General features: G+C 38.2%; 2 protein-coding genes across 3 annotated transcripts; one reads left to right on the forward strand and one right to left on the reverse strand.

The window, feature by feature from the left end:
- The first annotated feature begins 1,603 nt into the window (after positions 1-1,603).
- On the forward strand, positions 1,604-7,034 carry LOC143293415 (uncharacterized). Of its 2 annotated transcripts, none has more exons than XM_076604260.1 (3): positions 1,604-1,741; positions 4,393-4,590; positions 6,152-7,034. In XM_076604260.1, exons 1-3 carry the CDS (start codon positions 1,607-1,609, stop codon positions 6,341-6,343), a joined length of 525 nt encoding a protein of 174 aa, XP_076460375.1. In that variant the 5' UTR covers positions 1,604-1,606; the 3' UTR covers positions 6,344-7,034. The 2 variants fall into 2 exon arrangements, with proteins under 2 accessions (XP_076460375.1, XP_076460374.1); XM_076604259.1 differs by having other exon boundaries at positions 1,655-1,759.
- Positions 7,035-10,693: 3,659 nt separating this feature from the next.
- On the reverse strand, positions 10,694-21,114 carry LOC143293414 (COMM domain-containing protein 3-like). Its single transcript, XM_076604258.1, has 8 exons — positions 20,961-21,114; positions 18,699-18,810; positions 17,323-17,386; positions 16,550-16,584; positions 15,919-15,979; positions 14,758-14,814; positions 13,495-13,554; positions 10,694-12,022 (listed from the first exon to the last, which is right to left on the reverse strand). Exons 1-8 carry the CDS (start codon positions 21,097-21,099, stop codon positions 11,963-11,965), a joined length of 588 nt encoding a protein of 195 aa, XP_076460373.1. The 5' UTR covers positions 21,100-21,114; the 3' UTR covers positions 10,694-11,962.
- Between the last annotated feature and the right edge of the window lie 53 nt (positions 21,115-21,167).

Consider the following 21,167-nt stretch of genomic DNA (forward strand, 5'->3'; position numbering starts at 1 on the left):
GTTGTACACAGTCACATGGTTAGCAGTAGCAAAGGAGATCCTCAGACCAGTCTACGTATGGTCAGCAGGCTAATTAAAACACAGAAAATGACCACTTCAGCAGAGCATCTCTGGCACTGACCATTCTGGTCAACTGAGAACAGACACAAGGACAACTTTGGCAGGGCATCACTGCCCATTGTGGTCAACTGAATAAAAGTATACACACTGACCACTTCAGCAGGGCATCACTACCCATTGTGGTTACTGAATAAAGTTATGAATACTACGACCACTTCAGTAGCACATCACTTCTAATTGTGGTCAGTTTAATAAAGACATACGCAAAGATCAGCACAGTAGAGGATAAATACCCATTGTGGTGAACTCAGTAAAGACATACACTGTAATGTCTACATGTTTTATAAATCAGTCTATTTGTATAAACAGACAATATGATAAAATTAATTACTGGTATCCCAAGTAATTCAAGAACTTGTATATTGTTGATGTCACTAAATGGCATTAAACAGATTTCAGCTCAACATCAAATCTGTTTTTCTATTGTATGAAATAACAGTGACTCTGCATTGGGGATGAGGATGATATTTTGATGCAGCTGAATCAGTCAAAGGTTTTCAGCAAGTTAGACTTGAATTCTTGATATCATCAACTAGAATTAGACGACTCTCGGAACCTTCAAAACTCATGTAGGTCTCAGACAATATAAACATCTCAACTTTGGAGTCACGTTCACAGCAGAAATTTTCCAGAATCATATAGCTGAAGTGCTTGCTGATATTCCTGGTGCTTTCAATACCACTGATGACATCTTGATTCATGGGAAAACTCAAGAATAGCATGATATAGCCATCAAAAAAGCGTTCACTCGTTTCAGTGAGAAGAATCTCACTCAACATTACCAAATGTCAACAAAGACCACATTGAGTTCTATGGCAATGTTTTTGGAAGAGATGGAGTATCATCTGACCCAAAGAAAGTTAATGCTATCCAACAAGCAGCAACTCCAATCAACTGTCAGTCGGCTGAGTGTTGGGCCTTGCATGGTACGTGTGTGTGAGACTGCAATTTGTTACATTCATGTTGCCTGTCCATGCCAGTGCCCTTCTCTCTCTCTCTCTTTCTCTCTGTCTCTCTGCTATGCCGTTGGGTGTGTGTGTGTGTGTGTGTGTGTGTTGTTTTAGCAAAAGCTATTGGACTTTGTTACGGGGCCATACCAACATAGTTTTCTTTTTTTAATTGATGACAGCAGATAGTTATATGGCCCACTGTGCTACTTGATTGTTTGGCGCTCTAGTTTATCTATGATAGCCAATTACAAACGTACGACGACATATATCTTCCCGCTAAAATAATGATAAAACTGGAACTTCTTACTTTTACTTTCGGTTTCAGCAAGTGTCATTGTGGGATGTCTGATGACTGGCATCAACTCTGAGGGCAACGGAAGGCGGGCAAGTCTTCAGCAATGAGAGTTTAGTGTCTTGGTTCTGTAAAGAAGGATCTACCCAACTACGCGTTCACTTGATAAAGTGACAGATTGCTGAAAAGATTTAGTAAAGCAAAGATTTAGTGAAAGACAGCAGAACGACATGACTGGTTGTCAATGTTTACATTTGGTGGCGGTTCAACCACTTTTAACCTTGACCTTGTTCAGTCACGGAGAGAAATGGCGGCGACCTTGCGGTGTGTTTTCGGTCTTCGACCGAGTGGCTTTCATTCCGTAGTTCCTTGTTTGACGGTGAGCGCGGGTGTGTGGGTATGATGCAGATTTATATATGTTTTCTGCTTCTTATGATTATTTCGAATAGAAAACTGTGACTTGGCGTGTAAGAAACGATGTTATTACTATTATTATTATTATATTTTTTAATGGCGACTGACCTTTGTAAATCTCGGAAACTCCAATCACAACAGTGTCGTCTCAGCTGGCCGATGTGTTGAAGGCAAGGTACACAACTTCAAGCACATGGTACAAAGCATTTCCCGTCCCCCAACACTCACATGGTGTATACTGTGCCGTGATATAGGAAATACTGTATAAATCAGCAAACTACCTAATGTATATTTGGTGTCATGTCTCAGTCATCATGTTCATATTTCTTTTAAGTCAAAATTAATTGTAATTTAAATCGTGTGATGACAATAACAGTATAAATTTACTTGCATGAATGCCCAACCTTTCTGAGCTCTTTACCACAAGAAATAAAGCAACCACAAACTTCTGTCAGCAGACAACTGATAAAGTTTAACCAGTAGTAGGGTGTGGCCTGCTACATTTTTACAGAAGTTTCTTGTTGTGTGATAATTGGGAAAACAAAAGAAAAAAAGTAGAAAAAAAAGAAGAAAAAATAAGAAAGAAAAAAAGAAACACAGAAAAAAAAAGAAAGAAGAAAAAGCAAGAAATGTAAAGTACGAATGACTAAGACAAACAAGCAGATTCCTTCAACCTTTCTTTATACACATAATTATTATGTTTGGATGACAGTTGAACTTCCAAAGTAACAGGGACTGTCTAGCATCCCACCATTGTTGTTTCAACCAAAAGAGAGCAGCAGCTGACAGTCACACAGTGTAAACCCTTGCCTGGATTTGGACTCATACAGGTCTATAGAGAGTTGCCATAAATCATTTTCAATATTTCAGTTATCTATCATTATTCTTTTATTGAAAAAAAAAAAAAAAAAAAAGAACAGAAAGAAATCTTCATTTTGTCAAATAATGTAGACCAGTTGATGTCCACTTTTTTTTTTCTTCTGTAAAGCCCTTTTAGTTATACTTATAGTTCTGATTCTGTTAATTTTTACCAATCCCAGAGAAGAAGGGGTGGGGTGGGGTTGTGGGGCAAAGAGGGAGGTTGATTAGCAGACGAGAATAATAATAATAATAATAATAATAATGGATACTTATATAGCACACTATCCAGAAATCTGCTCTAGGTGCTTTACAAAAACGCTTTTGATAACATAAAATATTATATCTATGTTACATACACACACCAAAATGTGACCACACACACACACACACGCACGCACGCACGTACGCGCACACACACACGCACGCACGCACACACACACACACACACACTGCATACATACATTTTAACATACATGTGTATCTAACAGCTACCCTAACAAATACGCACACATAGGCAGGCACAAACTTACATAAACACACGCACACACAATACACATTCATATACATGCATGTAGTTGTGGACCTGCCACAATTGAACTTATTGCTGAGGGAAAAGGTGAGTTTTGAGACGAGATTTAAAAGATGCGAGGGAATCAGAGTGACGGAGGTTATCAGGGAGCTTGTTCCACGTCTTTGGCGATTGAAAAGAAAACGATCTGTGTCCATAGGTCTTACTTCTGACGTGAGGTATCCTGAGAAGTCGAGTATCAGAGGAAGAACGGAGCTGGCGAGACGGGGTATAGATATGGATGAGTTCAGAAAGATACTTGGGGCCAGATCCGTTGACTGCAGAAAAGGTCAGAGTGGATAGCTTATAGTCTATTCGATCAGAAACAGGCAACCAGTGGAGAGACTGAAGGAGAGGAGAAACATGGTCAAATTTAGAAGCTCTGCAAATGAGTCTGGCAGCGTTATTCTGAATTCGTTGGAGTCTGTCTAACAGGTATTTGGGAAGGCCGGCCAAAAGAGAGTTGCAGTAATCCAATCTTGAGAGAACCAGAGAGCATACAAGTGTCTTGGTTGCATCGGTTGAGAGATAGTGGCGGATAGAGCTGATTCTACGCAGTTCCAAATAGGCAACTTTACAGATATTCGAAATGTGCTGTTGGAAGGAAAGAGACTGGTCCAGGATTACACCAAGACTGCGAACAGAGGGAGAAAGTGAAACAGGTGTGCTATTGATCAGAACAGAGTCAGGAAAGGAAGGATGTTGACGAAACTTCTTTGGACAGGTTATCATCAATTCAGTCTTATCATCATTTAATTGCAGTTTGAAGACAAGCAGTGTTGGGAGAAAGATGCAGACAGAAAGCAAGGCACATAAGACCAATGAAAAAACAGCAACATACCTATTGCAGAGACGTTGTCTTCCATTATTATCAGAACAGTACAATACATGTAGTTATGTTCTGGATATGCAGGTCAAAAGACAGGATTTTTTTTTTCAAATGTTTGACTTTGTTGCATGTCATTAACCACTTTTAAGTTTTATAACACACAATTCTTACTCTCTGGATTGTGCTTGCCAGTGTGCGTTACTTCATACTTTAAACTAAGTTAACAACATTGAAATAGGGTTGATTATGCAACAGCAGTTAAACTGATCATGATAGAGAGTATCTCATCAGAAAATGTTTCCTTTTACAGAATAGTTGTTGAATGTGCTAAAATCATGTACATGTGTGTATTTAACAGCAATATCGTCAAATCAGCAGTGATGACTTCCGTGATCCTGACAAGAAAGAAAAGCCCCACCCTGAGACTCCTCAGTTTCCCATGGAGCACACTTTGGACCCACCAAAAGGGAAGATCTATGACAAGAAGCCCTTCAAAATGCAGCTGAAGGCTGGGAAGGACTATCATTGGTGTGCATGTGGCACAAGCAAAAATCAGGTGAAGGTTTCTTAAGGTGTTGTTTGTGTGCGCGCACACACACGCACACAGTTAAATGAATAATACTCTGTTGTATAATTAAGTTTTAAAAGTATAATTTAAATTTTAAAAAAAGAATGAATTTGTATTCTTTCTTTTCCAGTTTGCTTTAAATTTGTTTTCAAGATCTTCACAGCAACCTTGGGATTGTTTTTAAAGCTATGTCATTGATCAGTTTGCTCTTTGTTATCTTTTTTTTTACTCACTTGTGTAAACAAAGTGAGTCTATGTTTTAACCCGGTGTTCGGTTGTCGTGTGTGTGTGTGTGTCTGTGTGTCCGTGGTAAACTTTAACATTGGCATTTTCTCTGCAAATACTTTGTCAGTTGACACCAAATTAGGCATAAAAATAGGAAAAATTCAGTTCTTTCCAGTCATCTTGTTTAAAACAATATTGCACCTCCGGGATGGGCACAAAAAAATAAAAAAGAAGCCTAATTATATGCAAACTGCATTTACTGTTATATTTATATTTTTTGTATTCTCTAAACTTGGCACTTTGATCTGATATTCTGACCCAACAACAAGAGCAGTCATTATTATCATTTTTTGTTCAAACAGGAACTTCTTTTGCTAAGCATGGAAGTTTTATTTATTTTGCAAACATTTTGGTGCAGATAGTAAAGAAGGGAAATTACTCTGTAATTAATGCTAGGGGACTTAATTCAAATCTGGTTAGGACTTTTTTTTTCTTTTTCTTTTTTAACGCGAAACTTTATAATAACAAATACAGAACACATTTTAACGATTAGATTTTTTTTTTTAAGTGTATCACAAGTGAGTCTTGAAGGCCTTGCCTCTCTTGTTTCAAAATGCATTTAATTTATCCTGTATTGAAGAAAAAAAGTTTGATGGTTGATTGATGCAATGGTAATTTATGGTTCACCCATCATCATGTTTTAATGAAAAGAAATTGCTTGTGAGTTGCAGATTTTCTTCTTGAACTGATGATGCAATTTATTTTAGGTAAATACACTAGCACCTTGGTTAGCAGCTGTGTTGAAACTTTTCTGCTTAAACACATTCACATAAAGCTTCCTACTTAGATACAGACACATGCATACATATATACTCACATACAGAAACACACGCATACACACACACATGTAGATTCAGTGGTTGGAGTTGGGGGTGGGGTGGGGGGGGCGGGGGTGGGGGGGGGGGGGGGGGGTATGTGCATACATGTACATGTGTGTGAGTTTACTATATAGTATGTGTGTGTATACATGTTCATGTGTGTGTGTGTCTTAGATTGCCAGTGAATCTTATACACAAACAACAAAGACTAATCACAGTATAGACCAGTGGTGTACTCAAAATATTCAGCAGCATAGTTGTATAATAATTAATATCATCGAGTCTTCTATTTCTAGTGCAAAATACAAAGTCAGAAACTAAAAAAAAAAGAGAGAGATTTATATATGTAGACTCCGTATACATGTCAAACACCATGGCACCATCTTGTGACACCAGTTTGATTTATTTTTATTTTTATCTATTTAATCATTCATTTTGTTATGCAGCCTTTGTGTGATGGTTCACACAAGGCACTCTGGGGTACGTCTGAGAACAAGACTGGTTACAAGTGGCGTCCATTACGTTTTCAAGTGGAGAAAGATAAGGCATACTGGCTGTGCAACTGCAAGCAGACCTCAAAGGCTCCCTTCTGTGACGGCACACACAAGCAGCCTCATATCCAGGCTGCAGTCAAATAAAGGATGCAGCGGGAAACCTCTACAGTAGAGTCAGGAATATATATATATATATATATATATATATATATATACATTACTTTTCTCACATTCTGTGCTGACTGTGTCTTGAATGATGACTGCATTGCAATATTTACATTAGAAATAGAGCATAATTCACGCTTTTGTCATCCATGTAAGGATTTGTTATTGATGAGATTTGGGTAATAATGATTTGGTAACATTTGTAAAACTGTGGCAGAGTATGAGATTATGAATGTTGTAAAGTGATTAATATGTTAAGTGATTAACAATAATTTTGAAGTACAAATTAATTGAGCAGTGTTTTATTTGGGGCGAAAAGTCTTGCTTTTTATGAACACACATTCTGATTGTCTGTATCAACTGAAAACATATATACATTTTAGCAGAAAACAGTAACAGTTCAGTTTCTTTTCATTTATTTTTTGAATTTATGCTCTTTGCTGTGATTTGATAAGAACAGCTGGAATCCCCTATAGTAATTGTTCGGATCTGCTGCTTTTGATTGTGAGTAGATGTTAAATCCTGTATCAGTTCTCCAGTTAAGTTCAGAGGTAATTCAATAGTATACAAAAACAAATCACTGCAAAGACCGCACATTTTACAAGTGTACACACATATAAGTGAGTGCTTTTGACTGTCATGAGAAGTAAATAAATGCAGTTAACTCGAATACACCGTGTTGATCGAATATTCTGGAAATCTTGTGTAGTATGTTCCTTACCTGGTGATTTTTTTTTCTCTTTTGGTTGGCCCATCATCTGCACCAGTTCAGTGGCATTACCCCCACTTATTTCTTGTCCCCAATACACAACCACTCAGGGGTTGTCTATCGCAGTCCCAGTGTTGGCTGTCCACATGGAATCATTGATAGTCTGCCAGGAGGCTACACGCCACAGTAAACCCTGAACCTCTGCTGAGTCACTTTTGTGGTGTTCATTATTGCCTGTTCTGACTGAACATACACTGGACACCACCTGCTAAGCCCCCTACTGGTGACAATAATCACTCAGTCACAGAACCAGACTGAGGGAGCATCCCCTCTTACCCTTGCTTGGATATCGCCAGCACATCCTTTGAATTGACAGTTCCCTATGAATCTGCAGACACGAAAGATCTTGACAGGCCTCATCCCAAGCAAGGTGAAGGTGAATTGAAACTGAGGTCACCATGAGAGCAGGATTTGAAAAGCCACAGAATCTGGTTCATTTTTTGCTAAATTGAAGGTGAATGAGGATGATTTTGATGATGATGCTATACAAAAAAAAAAAAAAAAAATGGAGGTCCATTTTATGTTTGTGTCAATGTTACAAGGCTGTACTATTCACAAGTCCTTCGTGATTTCAAACTGATCTCAGCTTCCTACAGCTTCTGCTGTTGTTTTTGTGTGTGCGTTACGATACATAAATATGGGTATGTGCTTTTTCTGCTACTGCCAAAATTTGGATTGTTTAATGTGTTTTGTATGTAGGTGATTGCTGTAGACAGATTTGTCAGTGGTGATTTTATTTTCAATCAAATAAATTTACATTTCTCATTTCCTGGCAGGTTCAAATTCTTAACCATTTTTAGTAGGAGTTTTGTTTTTGTTTGTTTTGTTTTAGGATGATTATAAGGAAAAGTGATTGCAGCCACTCCTCCAAATGGTATGGAGTAAGTAGAATTAATCATGCATTGTATATGATTAGTCTAAAATAATAAATAAATGAATAAATAAGCAGCAGAAAAAAGAAACAGCATATTAACCTACAAGTTGCCTGTAAAAGCTTTGTTTAGGAACATATATTTATATCATCAAACATTTTGTATTTGATGATGATAATAATAACAGTGAATGATGATTTGAACATCTTTTTTTTTTTCAGTCCTGAATAAATACTTTTTTTTGTCAGTCTTGATCAGTTACAACAATGTAAAGGATGACTGTCTCCCATTTGTTTCATAGACCCCCCAAAAGCGAAATTCATATGCCGAAGTGGCACTGAAACTAGTGGAAAACAAAAAAAACTATCAACCTTTTCATCATAGCTTATATTCATGGACACAAATTTCCCACAATTTTCACTGTGAGACTTCTTTCATGGGGGAGCAAAACTTTTGACATTCACATGCAAATTTTACCTATCTTTGTGCAGATCCCTTTTCAACTGAGGCAGTATTTGATGAGATTCCCCTATACTGGGCCCGCTATTTCAACAAATGTCTTCCTAGTTACCAAATAAATTTCTTAAAGAAATCTCCAACAAAATCAACCTTCCAGATCAGATTTTTGCAAGCACCCTTCTGCTGTCTGGCCTGGGCTTCAAAATGTTCACCCAAAATCAATGTTTCCTCTGCTTTTATTATTAATATTATCTTATATTATTTATCCATTATTATTATTTTCTATTTTATCATGTTTTTTTCTCAAGGCCTGAATAAGCACGTTGGGTTATGCTGCTGGTCAGGCATCTGCTTAGCAGATGTGGTGTAGCGTATATGGATTTGTCCGAACGCAGTGACGCCTCCTTGAGCTACTAATACTTATACTGCGAAGAATTCATGTGAATTTTGAATAATTTGATCAGGTATGTGGAATTTCATCTTAAGAATGAAAAAAAAAGTACTATCATGGTCAAAAGTCAGTGTATTTAAGTGAAACGTGTGCATTATTTGTCAGTCATATTAAGAATTATGTAGGGGATGAACTGATATTATGTGTTTGCATTTATTTCTGCATTTATTATGCTTTTGCAGTTTGCTGTCTGATACAATTTGTAATGTGAAATCTCTTGAAAAGTAATGCTTATAAATATACATTTACAAAGATCTATTTTTTTGCTTTGTCAAGTTCTCATGTTTTTCATACGGCCATCACTGTATCTGTATTGATAATTATAACAGTACATTTATATAGCCCTTTCAGACCTCTCAAAGTGTTTTACAGTAACATGTGTTAGACACTAAGTACACACAGAGGCACATATAACATAAAATTGGGGGGAAAAGAGTCTACACAGCTTTCAATAATGATGAAATCAAATATCCTTTAGATGCTCCCATTATTTTTTGTGTTACGCTATTCATGGACTGCATTTTCCCATGTTCACTGATTTCTGCTAGTGGACTTTTATGTGTTTGACCAGTCACCCTTTTCAGCCATGCCACTTTAGGCATCCATGTTTCATGTTCAGGAGTAGGTGTGTGTTCATGTTTCCATAATCCACTGAACATGACACAGTCATATCAACTGAACACTGTCATAATCTAGTTCATGTCTATGAGTACTTGAGTTTGTGAATGTGAGCAACTTCTAAGTGTTTTGACAGCTACACAGTCGCATCCTCCATGAGAGAACCATTATGTATACACATGAACAGGAATAAGTGAGTTAGTTAATAGTAGCAGGTCTCCTTATGTGTTGACTTGAGAGATTGGAAGTCTTCATCTTTAACTGACCAGACAGTGCCAGGATTGGGACCATAACCCACACAGTCCCTTCAAAGCCCTTTTCATGAACCACTTGTCAACCACACCTGTCTTAGAAGCTTTCAGATTATATATAAAAGAAAGAAAACATTCTTACATTCTTCTCTTTCTGACTGAAAGCATCATACATATGTACATTCTTGCCTCTCTCTCTTCCTTTGTTTTTAATCAGTCTTTGACATGTGGACATATCCATTAAACATCATCCAAATCTGTTGAATTTCGCAGCAAAATTGACAGGAGTCCAATCTACAGAAAACAATGTTGACTATACTTTAGTAGAGGTTTCGGTGAAGGAATTACTTTAGAAACAGGTTTGATTCAGTGGGTTTAGATGCCTGTGCACTGCAGAGGCAACACCCCTTCTTGTGCTTTGTGGATCAAATACACTGTGCAGAAAGGAAATTTTCTATCTAAAATTACGTTTAAATAACACACTTAACTGTGACCCAACTAGTGCAGACTCCGGCAGGGGTCTGACATTCCTGTCCTGTGCAAACTACTATCCGCCTATGCGGAGAAAACGAAACTACAGCCGATAACCTCCTGGAAGTAGGTAACCTCCCCTTTGTCCCGCTGGCTAGCGCCCTCTTTTTCCGGCAGCCATTATGACTCCTGTTCCTGTGCTCTCCATACGGCTAAGTTTTTTTCGTATTTTCTGTCTGTCTGTCGATTCTCTGGCGTTCTTGTTTTTTTGTCAAATTTTGTCTCGAACCAGGTCACATAATTTTTTTTGCAGCCCCCCCCCCCCCCCTTTTTTTTTTTTTGCTTGAAGAGCTCTTAGGTAACAAATGTACCACACCATTGCCCTTGATGACCTGAGGAGGCATGTAACTTTGTAAGTAACTGAAAGGAAAACTGTAAAAAAGAGCTTTAGGAAGATGTTTCTGGGTCTTTTTCAGCCCTTGATGCATGTTACTCAAGAAATCACACAACATGCATTTTCAGCCATTGAAATATATTGTTTCATTGCAGTGACAGTAATGAGTATACCAGACAAACATCATCTGTCTTTTCAGTTTTCTCACAGTAACATTCACAGTCATTCAAATAAAACAATGAAACATATACAATAGATAGAAATTATGACAAGATGAAGCCTTGGTTACTAACTTTAATAATAAGTGCTAGGTAATGATATTCACACATGCACAAATATACACATACAGATACACGTACACACACACGCTCACTAGTTCTCAATAACTTAGAATATGAGCGATAGTTTTCCTTTCTGTGTAGACTTGGAAGAGTTGACCTTTCGAAATATCTGTCGAACCATAGCCTCCTCTGTCCATCCATAACCTCCTCATTTAAGTTAAAGGTCAAGCAAGATATTTTTATTCTAATGTTAAGTGTGTTTTCAATCATACATTTTTCCTTTTTGAAGATAAAAAAAAGATGTTTCTGTTCATGCATTTTTTCCTTCAAACCTGCATCCTCTCTGTGAGAATATCTGTTTATGCACTTTGCCAGTGTGCATATGAGTATGTGAGAGAGGGAGAGAAAAGACAGCATTTAAGACACAAAAATATTATCTAAGTAGACAAATGTTCAGAACAATGCTGTGTGCCAGGTCATCAGTGGTGGCCCTATGATTTTGAGACTAAGGGGCAAAAGAAGAAGAAGAATCAATCTCGTTGCATTTAAATATTTACATTTTTGGTCCCTCACAGTAGTAATATTTTACCACAATGTCTTGTTCAGCAAATGTCACACACACTGTTTCTTATTCATTCCATACAATGCTGCTGCTGCAAACTGGTTTTGTGTATACAAAATTATGAGAAAATTGATGATTGCTTGAAAAAAACTTGCAAACCAGAAACACTGCCAATTAATACAAGAATATCATGTTATCCTAATACACAATACAAGCTTTCCTGCTTCCTTGTCTGTTTATTGCACTGCTACAGAAACGCAGAATGATCTATTCAATGATGAAATGAACCATCCTTAAAAGATTTATGAAAATGTGTTGCTACAATGTACAAAGAAAAGAAAAAAAAAATCACCAGCTCAAATTTAGACAACTGTTACTTCCAACAATGATGATGAACACACACACACACACACACACACACACACACACACACACAAAATAGGGTGGGAGTGGGAGCAGTGTTGCTGCTTTCATGTCTGTGCTTGTTTCTCCAAACACTTGGTGGCATCTTTGAGCTTTCCAACAAGATCCTGCACAAAGGGAAAAGAAATTTAGCATCAGTTGCTTTCCTTTCACTACTGTTTTTTTAAAATTTATTATTATTATTATTATTATTATTATTTTAAAAACCAAAAGAATGAAAACAAATGCATTAGTAAGAAGAATGGAAAGAAATGTAGCGAATCATTTGCAGTCACATTGTCACAATGACAATCTGGAATCGAGCCTGTTCAGAAGAATACATGAAAAAAAAGAAGAAAAAAAATGTCACCATAATTACTGCCACTCTGAAACAGACTTTCAGGAAGACTAATGGAATGGTCAGAAACAAAACAAAAAAACTACAAAAAAAGATAGTGAGAAAAGAAAAAAATCTCTGCAGAAATCAGTATGAATCAAAAGTGTATCAAGGTTTATGAATCAAGACAATCCTATGGACAACTAACTGCATACAACTACTCAAGAGCCAGCACTGACTGTACATGGGGTGGAGGTCTCGTGGTATCATGTCTGTTTAGGTTGCAAGAGAATCTGAGCTCAGGATCAAATCCAATGCTCCCCAGTTTCGGCAATAGTTTGTCCCCCTCCACAACTAATGTTGATCTGGATGCTGGTCATTCAGATGAGATGATAAATCCAGGTGTAACATGCACTTAGCACATGCAAACAGAAATCCCACAGCTACAAAAGGGTTGTCCCCGACAATGCACTTCAGGCAGAAAAAAAGTGACGAACTCTTCTTGGGAAGAGCAGCCCAAATTTCTCACAGAGAAATCTGTTGTGACAAAAAAAAGTAATATAGTGGAGAAGTTAGAGAAAAAGGAGTTTTTATTTTCCAAACAAAAATTTAGATTTTTAACTGACTCCATGGATGAACATGCACCTGAAGAAAGAGACATTTAGACGACTTGATAAACCAAGGTGTTGTGTGTAGCATACACTTAGCGCAAATAAAAGAATCCAATTGTGCAGAAAACAGTACTGTGATTGTACAATAAATACACTTGGAGACATACACCACCCCCTCCCTCCCCATGCCCCCCCCCCCCTCCCACACACACAAATAAAAAACCAGAGAGGAAAGGATATGGGTGGTGCTGAACACTCTCCTTGGACAGCGCAACCCAAATTTCACACAGAGAAGTCTGCTTACTGCAAATTCTGCATATAGAGAGAATCTGTGTTGTCTCCACAGTTCCTTTCTGCAAGGCAACAGGTACATGTATGTTTGTACAGAGAACATGTGAGTGCCAAGCATCTATAACTGCTCACTTCTGCATTGTGTATAAGATGGGTAGTGTTTTTATAATGCAGTGTGGTGTGAGTGTATGTGTGCGTGTGCATATTTGTGCATGCATGTTTGTACACAATTCTACTGAAAAGCAATGAGAATAGACTTTGTACAAATACAGTCCAATTTTTGTTTTTGTTTTTTCATTATGTTTTCAAGCCTAACAATGCACCAGCAAAACCATAAAACAGTCAATATTTTCAGGATTACCTGCAGCTGTTCCAATGTGCATGTGAACTGAACCTCTTGTAGGTCTTCTTTCCCAGGGACCTGCAAAGAAAAAAAAGGAAAAAGAAACTGAAAAAGAGGCTCAACAGCTGTGCTATTCAGAAGGCAAAAGGTCTGATTGTCACTTTCATTGCACATGGTTATACATTCACAGAATGAATTCACTGCCCTGACGGCTGTGAAAAGCTATGGGAACTTGAACCTTAGTTGACGGGCGCAATAGCCAAGTGGTTAAAGCGTTGGACTGTCAATCTGAGGGTCCCGGGTTCGAATCACGGTGACGGCACCTGGTGGGTGAAGGGTGGAGATTTTTACGATCTCCCAGGTCAACATATGTGCAGACATGCTAGTGCCTGAACCCCCTTCGTGTGTATATGCAAGCAGAAGATCAAATACACACGTTAAAGATCCCGTAATCCATGTCAGTGTTCGGTGGGTTATGGAAACAAGAACATCCCCACATGCACACCCCTGAAAACAGAGTATGGCTGCCTACATGGCAGGGTAAAAACGGTCATACATGTAAAAGCCCACTCGTGTGCATACGAGTGAACGTGGGAGTTGCAGCCCACGAACGCAGAAGAGGAAGAAGAACCTTAGTATGTACCTCAAATGTCAGCCCCTGTATCTGCTGACGGTCAAGTCCCCGGCATGAACTCACCACAGGCACAGAAGTGAAGGAGGAATTAAAAATTGGCATCAACAAAAAATAGAGGGCTGGAAGGTCTGCATAACTGTAACACATTTTTTTTCTCGAATTCAGGACAGTCTCACTGTGAGGGGATGAAAATAAAAGAATAATGTTGGTGCTATAGAGATCAACTGGTTTGAGACTTAGTCACACAACAGCTTGTGTTTCAGTTTCAGTTTCAAGAAGGTTTTAAAGTGAGCAGACCGCTCCAAATACCTGATACACTACACCACATCTGCATTAAGAAAAAAGAGCAGATGCCTGACCTGCACATAAACCCAGTGTGTTGGTCAGGCACTGAGAGCCTGCCCAAGGTTTGTGTAACATGTTGACAAGCATGAAATGAAATAAAATAACAGAATAATCAAGGATGCCTTCACACTTCTTTTCCAGTGCCAACCAGCATTTCAAGGAAATTCTGGCGATGTTCTTATGAAGTTAATTTTCTTCGACAGAAATAAGAACTTAAAGCTTCATGCTATCAGACTCAGTTTCAATAGAGTGAGAGGGGTAGACACAAAGAGAAGGTGAATGGGACAAACATGAGAGCATACCTCTGTCTTCAGAGAAATCAGGTAAACTGCTTCATTGATGCGTTCCATGTGGTTGCTCTGGAACATGAAATTGAAAAGTGAAATGCAACCCCAATCATGACAAAAATCAATCTTGTGAATGGGCAGAGAAAAAAAAAGATAAAAAAAAAAAGAATGGGCAGAGAAAATAAGAGAAAGGGGGGCAGAGAGAGAGACAGAGACACAGAGTCTGTACACAGCAAACACACACACACACACACACACAATCTCAGTAATTTTAATTGCAATAATCTGCTCAAAACAGATACAATGAAACTGCAACCAATGCACATATGTGGTGGTGGGTTTCTGCACTGAATACTAGGTGCAAGAACATGAACAGCATGGACCAAGCTGCTTATACATTTTACAGCATTCAACATGTACACATACACACACACATAAGCAGTCACACATGCATGCATGCACACACACACACACACACACACACACATGACAGAGACACACACAAACATTAAAGTAGGCACTGCAATAAAATACACTATATGAGTATCAGTATCAGTAACTCAAGAAGGCATCACTGCATTCGGACAAATCCATATATGCAACACCACACCTGCTATGCAGATTCTTGACCCAATGTGCTTATTCAGGCCTTGAGAAAAAAAAGAAGTAAATGAATTAAAAAAAAAAAAAAAAGAATAAATAAATACATAAAGGACACACTTGAACGTGCATGCATACTAATACATTCAAGACGTAAACACACAAGCATACACGCAAACACACACACACAGACATATGTATGCTCACAAAAACATAAGCATCTTCTCTCACAAACAGATGACATTTTGTAACGCCCCTCCCCCGGCCACCCCTCCACATTCGCACATAATCACAAATGGCATAAGCTATCAGCAGGGCAAATGTTCAGATCATTTGTTACTGGGATTGTCTGTTCATCAAGCAACTCCGCCTCTGCCGAGTTCATTGTGACCCTGTCATGACCGATACAACGAGGTATTTTGCAAGACTTTTGCTCCGCGACTTCATGCATATACAAACACATAATCTCCAACAGAAAAGCAAAGTAGATCAATGCTTTTTAGAGACCTTTTTTTTTTAGTTACAGGTATTGTTTGTGGTGGCAATATTAAAAAAACAACAACAAAACATTCTCACCTTTATGTAATAGTCCAACCGCCAATCAACATCCACGATATGTGGCCTGGAATTACCAATGCTGTTGGAAACAGACAGACCAAATGTTACACATTTGCAAAAAAACACAGCTACAAAAGATGCAAGATGATCAGTTCTGGATAGAAAAAATGGACAAAACTCCATCAAATATTCTATTAAAACACCCAGGACTGTTTTACCAGATATCAAAAGACCTTTAAGAAAAACCAGTTTGAAAAAAAAAAAAAGCTTTTCCACAGCAACAGTTAACTGTTTTCATTTGATGTCCAGAATTATTTTTCTTTTTAATTTGCAATATAGTATGCCCTTTCTATATAGATATATATATATTATTATCTTTTTTTAATTAAAAAAAAAAATCATTATCTTTTAAAAAAATTATTCATTTATCTATTTCCGTTTATTTATTCATTTATTTATCTATCTATATATATATATATATATTTTTTTTTTGTTTTTTTTTGTTTTTGTTTTTTTTGTTAATACACATTGAAACAAAATTTGTAATTTGCTTTCAGAGGAACACAATAAAGGACAACCTATCTGGCATGGTTTAAAATATATTTTGTAACATGTTTGGGCTAAACTTAAAAGTGGGCAAAGTACACACCTCCCAAGCAGAATTTGAATAGCTGACTTCTGTGTCTGAAATAAGAAAAAATCCACAATGTTTGTTATCAAGGACAATGTTAGAAGAAGAAAAAAATTCAAATAATTTCAAATAATAATATGAAAAACATAAACGCAACTTATATTGGCAAAAATATGTAAGATATGATATCTATATCATCTATATCTACACAACTATATCTATCTATCTGTCTGTCTATCTATTTATCTATCTATCTATCTGTCTATCTATTCATCTATAGTTAGATAGATGGATAGATAGATAGATAGACAAATAACAATCTGATACTTTCCTTGAAGAAGACAAGAAAAAGCCCACATGCACAGATATACCACATTTTGTGGCTTTCAATTATGATATGTGAAATGTTTTGTCTTGTGATTTTAATTTTCACAGTGTGAGTCTGTGACTAGATAAACACTGCAAACACAAATTACATGATTTAAGTTATACATACACTTACACCCCACACACTAAGAATGGCAAGCAAATACAAAAACCAAGTTTCAGAATAGTGTCATACCAGAGTCATTAAGCACATATAATAACTGCATCCTACACACACACACACACACACACACACACGCACGCACAAAGAGAAAGAGACAAAGAGAGGCAACATGCAGAAAGAGTTGCGTATATATATTACTGATCCACATCACATCGCAACGTCACTACACAGAAAGGAAAATATTCAATTTTCAATGCAAACATAATAGTGGTTTATTTTATCATAATTACACTATACCCACCAAGAAAATGTTGTTGAAACCTTGTATCCTGTCAGGTGTAAACTTGCATTCTTCAAGTAAAGGCCTGTAGGTCAAATACCAAGAGAGAGAAAAACAAAGTCAGTATGACTGTGTCTATCAGTGTGGCTGTCAAAACCACATACAATACATGTGCTTCTGCGTGCGTGTGTGATGAAAAGAGATTGGGTGGAAGAGAGGACAGAGAAGACAGAGAGATGGGAGAGATGGAGAGACAGTGGGGGGAACAGAAAGACTGAGAGAGAGGAGGGTGTCGGGGAGGGGTGCGGTTGTGTGAGAAGTAGAGAGGATGAAAAAGAGAGATAAATTTAAGAGTGGTGTTTTTGGTGGTGGTGGAGCATGAGGGAGGGGAACAGAGACTGAGAGACAAATGAGTGTGTGTGTGTGTGTGTGTGTGTGTGTGTTGCATGTGTGTGTGTGTGTGTATGTGTGTGTGTGTGTGTGTGTGTACAAATGAGTATACAATATATCTTGAAAAAAAAAAACCACCCAAAAAAACAAAGTGTGTGTGTGTGTGTTTGTTTTTTTTGTTTTTGTTTTGTGTGTGTGTGTGTGTGTGTGTGTGTGTGTGTGTATGTGTGTGTGTATCTGGTGCTTGCTTATATATAATGTGTCTTTTGCGTAAAATTTTATGTAAAATGTATGTATGCACATATATGCATGCGTGCATGCATGAATGCGCGCGCGTGCGTGCGTGCGTGCGTGCGTGCGTGCGTGCGTGCGTGCGTGCGTGCGTGCGTGCGTGCGTGCGTGCGTGCGTGCGTGCGTGCGTGCGTGCGTGCGTGCGTGCGTGCGTGCGTGTGTGTATGTGTGTGTGTGTGTATCTGGTGCTTGCTTATATATAATGTGTCTTTTGTGTAAAAATTTATGTAAAATGTATGTATGCACATATATGCATGCATGAATGTGTGTGTGTGTGTGTGTGTGTGTGTGTGTGTGTGTGTGTGTGTGTGTGTGTGTGTGTGTTTGTCTTTTAAGTTGTTCTGGACTTAAACAGCACAAGATTTTCCCATTTGTGAATCTTTCCAAATGTTGTCACTACCGGTAATTTAAGACATAGATGTGATGACATATTTAGTAAATTTATACACACACGCACATGCACATGCACACACACACACATGCACACATGTAGTGATGAATGTATACACACACAGATATCTCTAGAGAGAGAGAGAGAGAGATATTGAGAGAGATAATATTTGCTCTTCTGCACTCTGTGAAATGCTTTAAATTAATTTTTACTATGCACATGTATCAGTGTTTCCTATCCATTGAACTGAAATCTATGTAACTTTCACATGCAAACATTGTGGATTGTCATGAAGTATAAAGGATAAGCTGATAAGGGTACTTACGTGATTCCATCTGCATCCATATCATGCTTTGCAGCTTCCAGTACAAGACTGACCACGCCACTGTATGCTGCCTTTAACACTGCTTTATCAACAGTTTTGAAAGCTGGATCATCTGAAAAATCATATTAAAAGAAGAATTATCTACAGCACCCCCCAAAAAACCAACACTTTTTTAAAATACTTATTTTGTTATAACTTTGTAAAGCAAGGGTTTGACGATCATACACACACACACACACCAACACACATACATACATACATACATACAAGCACACACACACACACACACAAACACCTGATTCAAAATTACAGAACCTGAACTGTAGAATTAACTGGTACTGTTGTGTGTGTGTGTTTTTTTCATTATTATTATTTTTTTTTTTTACCATGGATTGGATTTTTATAATGCTTGACATATAATGATATACTCCACCTTTAAGTGACATATAACTTAATTTCATAGCATCCCAAGTATTTTAGAGAGATGACAGTAATGAGTCTGATTACCAGTATGTTATATTTTTTATCATGAGATAGTGGGTTTCTGCACAGCCTGCATGCTGCTGTCACTGTGATGGTGGTTCTGCACTCTTGCCATCAGCTGACAGTCACTCAAGCTGATCCAGTCTGTTTGAATTCTTATAAAGAACGAGTTTCTAAAGTGTTCTGTTCTTGCGTTTGGAACATCTAAAGTACTATCGTTATTTCCAGTGATGTTGCTGGAAACAGAATCAGCTAAGCGCCTAGGCTGGATGCGGCGTCTGCCTGTTGATTGTTCTTTTATGAACTGGCCAGGTGGTATGGCTGGCTCCAACCCCTCAACCACTTGTTTTAAGGAGGAGAGTCAGAGGTGGAAGTTGTAGTTCTTTCAACATGGTTGAGACACAGTCTGGTTCTTTATTCCTGTAGTCTCCCTTGACGAAGCATGCTGCTCAGTGTTGTATCCTTAGTATCTTGTCTACATTGCCTTGGTGATAGGGGTCCCATATTATTGCCGCATACTCAAGGATGGATTGCAAGACTGCTGTGTATGCATTCTTCCTAAAGGTCAGGTCTCAGGGCAGTGTCGTAAATTTCATCACAAAAAGCCAAAGGTGGAACTGGCTTTTTTGGTGGTCCTAGCAACATGATAGTGCCACTTTGGGTCGTCCAATATCATCACTCCAAGATAGGGGTTTGTACTGACTTGCTGTAGTATTTCACCATAAAGACTGTTGAAAAAGTAGTCTTCTTCTTGATTGTGATGTAACATTTCTTTGCTTTGAAGTGTATGACCCAGTCTTTTGCCTACCTCTCAAGTTGTTTCAGGTCCTGGAGAGCAAGGTGATCAGCAAAGGTCCTTATCTGGCGGTACAGTATGCAGTCATCTGCAAAAAGGTGCACTTGGGATTTGACTACTGCTGGCAGATTGTTGATCTGACTTAAGAACAGCAAAGGGTCGAACACTGTATCCTGCAGGATGCCAGATTCAACTTCCACTTCTCGTGATTCCACACCATCCAAGACAATCTTCATGGTGCCATTAGTATGGCAGTTCTGGATCCAGCAATGTAGAAGCCATCCAAGTCTACCTTGGTACCTTTGTCAAAAGAGGAGAAAAGGTCATGTGTGGTGTTTAAAAGCTGGGTCCTACAGGAGTGTCCAGCTCTGAAGCCATGGTTTAGGGGAGCCAAGGTGTTACACTCATTGAAGAAGTTATGAAGGTGGTTGTAGATAATGCATTCCAGCAGTTTGCTGGAGACAGATGTGAGGGAGATGGGTCTGTAATTTTCGGCAAGGTGATTGTCTCCTTTCTTGAATTTGTTGAAGGTACATGAGACAGATGTTTGCACTGCACCAATCCTGTGGTAGATCACCTGTGTCTATTGACCATTGGGATGAGGCGATGGTCTCCGAATAGTTTTTCAAGACAAGATTTGGTATGTGGTACAAGAGAGAGACAAGACATGACAAAATTCCTTATTTTTGAGGATAACAGATAAGGACGGGTGTGCTTTTTTTTTACATCCTGTCCCCGCCCTGGGCAGGGACAGAACTGAACAATACTAAACAAAGTCATAAGCAGGGTAATAATAAGATACATAAAAAAAAATAAATAAAAAAATAAAAAATAAAATAAAATAAAATGCACGCGCGCGCGCACACACACGCACACACACGTACGCACGCACGTACACACACACACACCACACAGAGGTACAAGCATGGTGTTAGAGAGAGAGAGAGAGAGAGAGAGAGAGAGAGAGAGAGTTTATGTTATACCAGCAATTGCATTTCTATCTGCGTCGAATAAAACTCCTCGACACGCTCTCTTGATGAGCTGATCAAAACATTTATCTGGGATGTGCGCTGTGTCGCCTGCCAAAGACAAATTCTCTTGCACAGTGGTGGCGACTTCCATTTTGTAAAACCAGACGACGCCCTCATGTGATAGCTATTCCTTGGAGTTATTTCCCTTGTTTGAGTTTT

Source organism: Babylonia areolata, chromosome 19 (assembly GCF_041734735.1).
Source record: "Babylonia areolata isolate BAREFJ2019XMU chromosome 19, ASM4173473v1, whole genome shotgun sequence".
In the NCBI taxonomy this organism is placed as follows: Eukaryota; Metazoa; Mollusca; class Gastropoda; order Neogastropoda; family Buccinidae; genus Babylonia; species Babylonia areolata.

Coding starts and splice junctions, on each gene's coding strand:
- LOC143293415 (XM_076604260.1), top strand. CDS start 1,607: ATGTTTACATTTGGTGGCGGTTCAACCACTTTTAACCTTGACCTTGTT. Junction 1,742..4,392: donor CCGTAGTTCCTTGTTTGACG/GTGAGCGCGGGT, acceptor TGTATTTAACAG/CAATATCGTCAAATCAGCAG. Junction 4,591..6,151: donor GTGGCACAAGCAAAAATCAG/GTGAAGGTTTCT, acceptor TTTGTTATGCAG/CCTTTGTGTGATGGTTCACA.
- LOC143293414 (XM_076604258.1), bottom strand. CDS start 21,099: ATGGAAGTCGCCACCACTGTGCAAGAGAATTTGTCTTTGGCAGGCGAC. Junction 18,811..20,960: donor AGATAGAAATGCAATTGCTG/GTATAACATAAA, acceptor ATGATTTTTCAG/ATGATCCAGCTTTCAAAACT. Junction 17,387..18,698: donor ATGGATGCAGATGGAATCAC/GTAAGTACCCTT, acceptor TTTGACCTACAG/GCCTTTACTTGAAGAATGCA.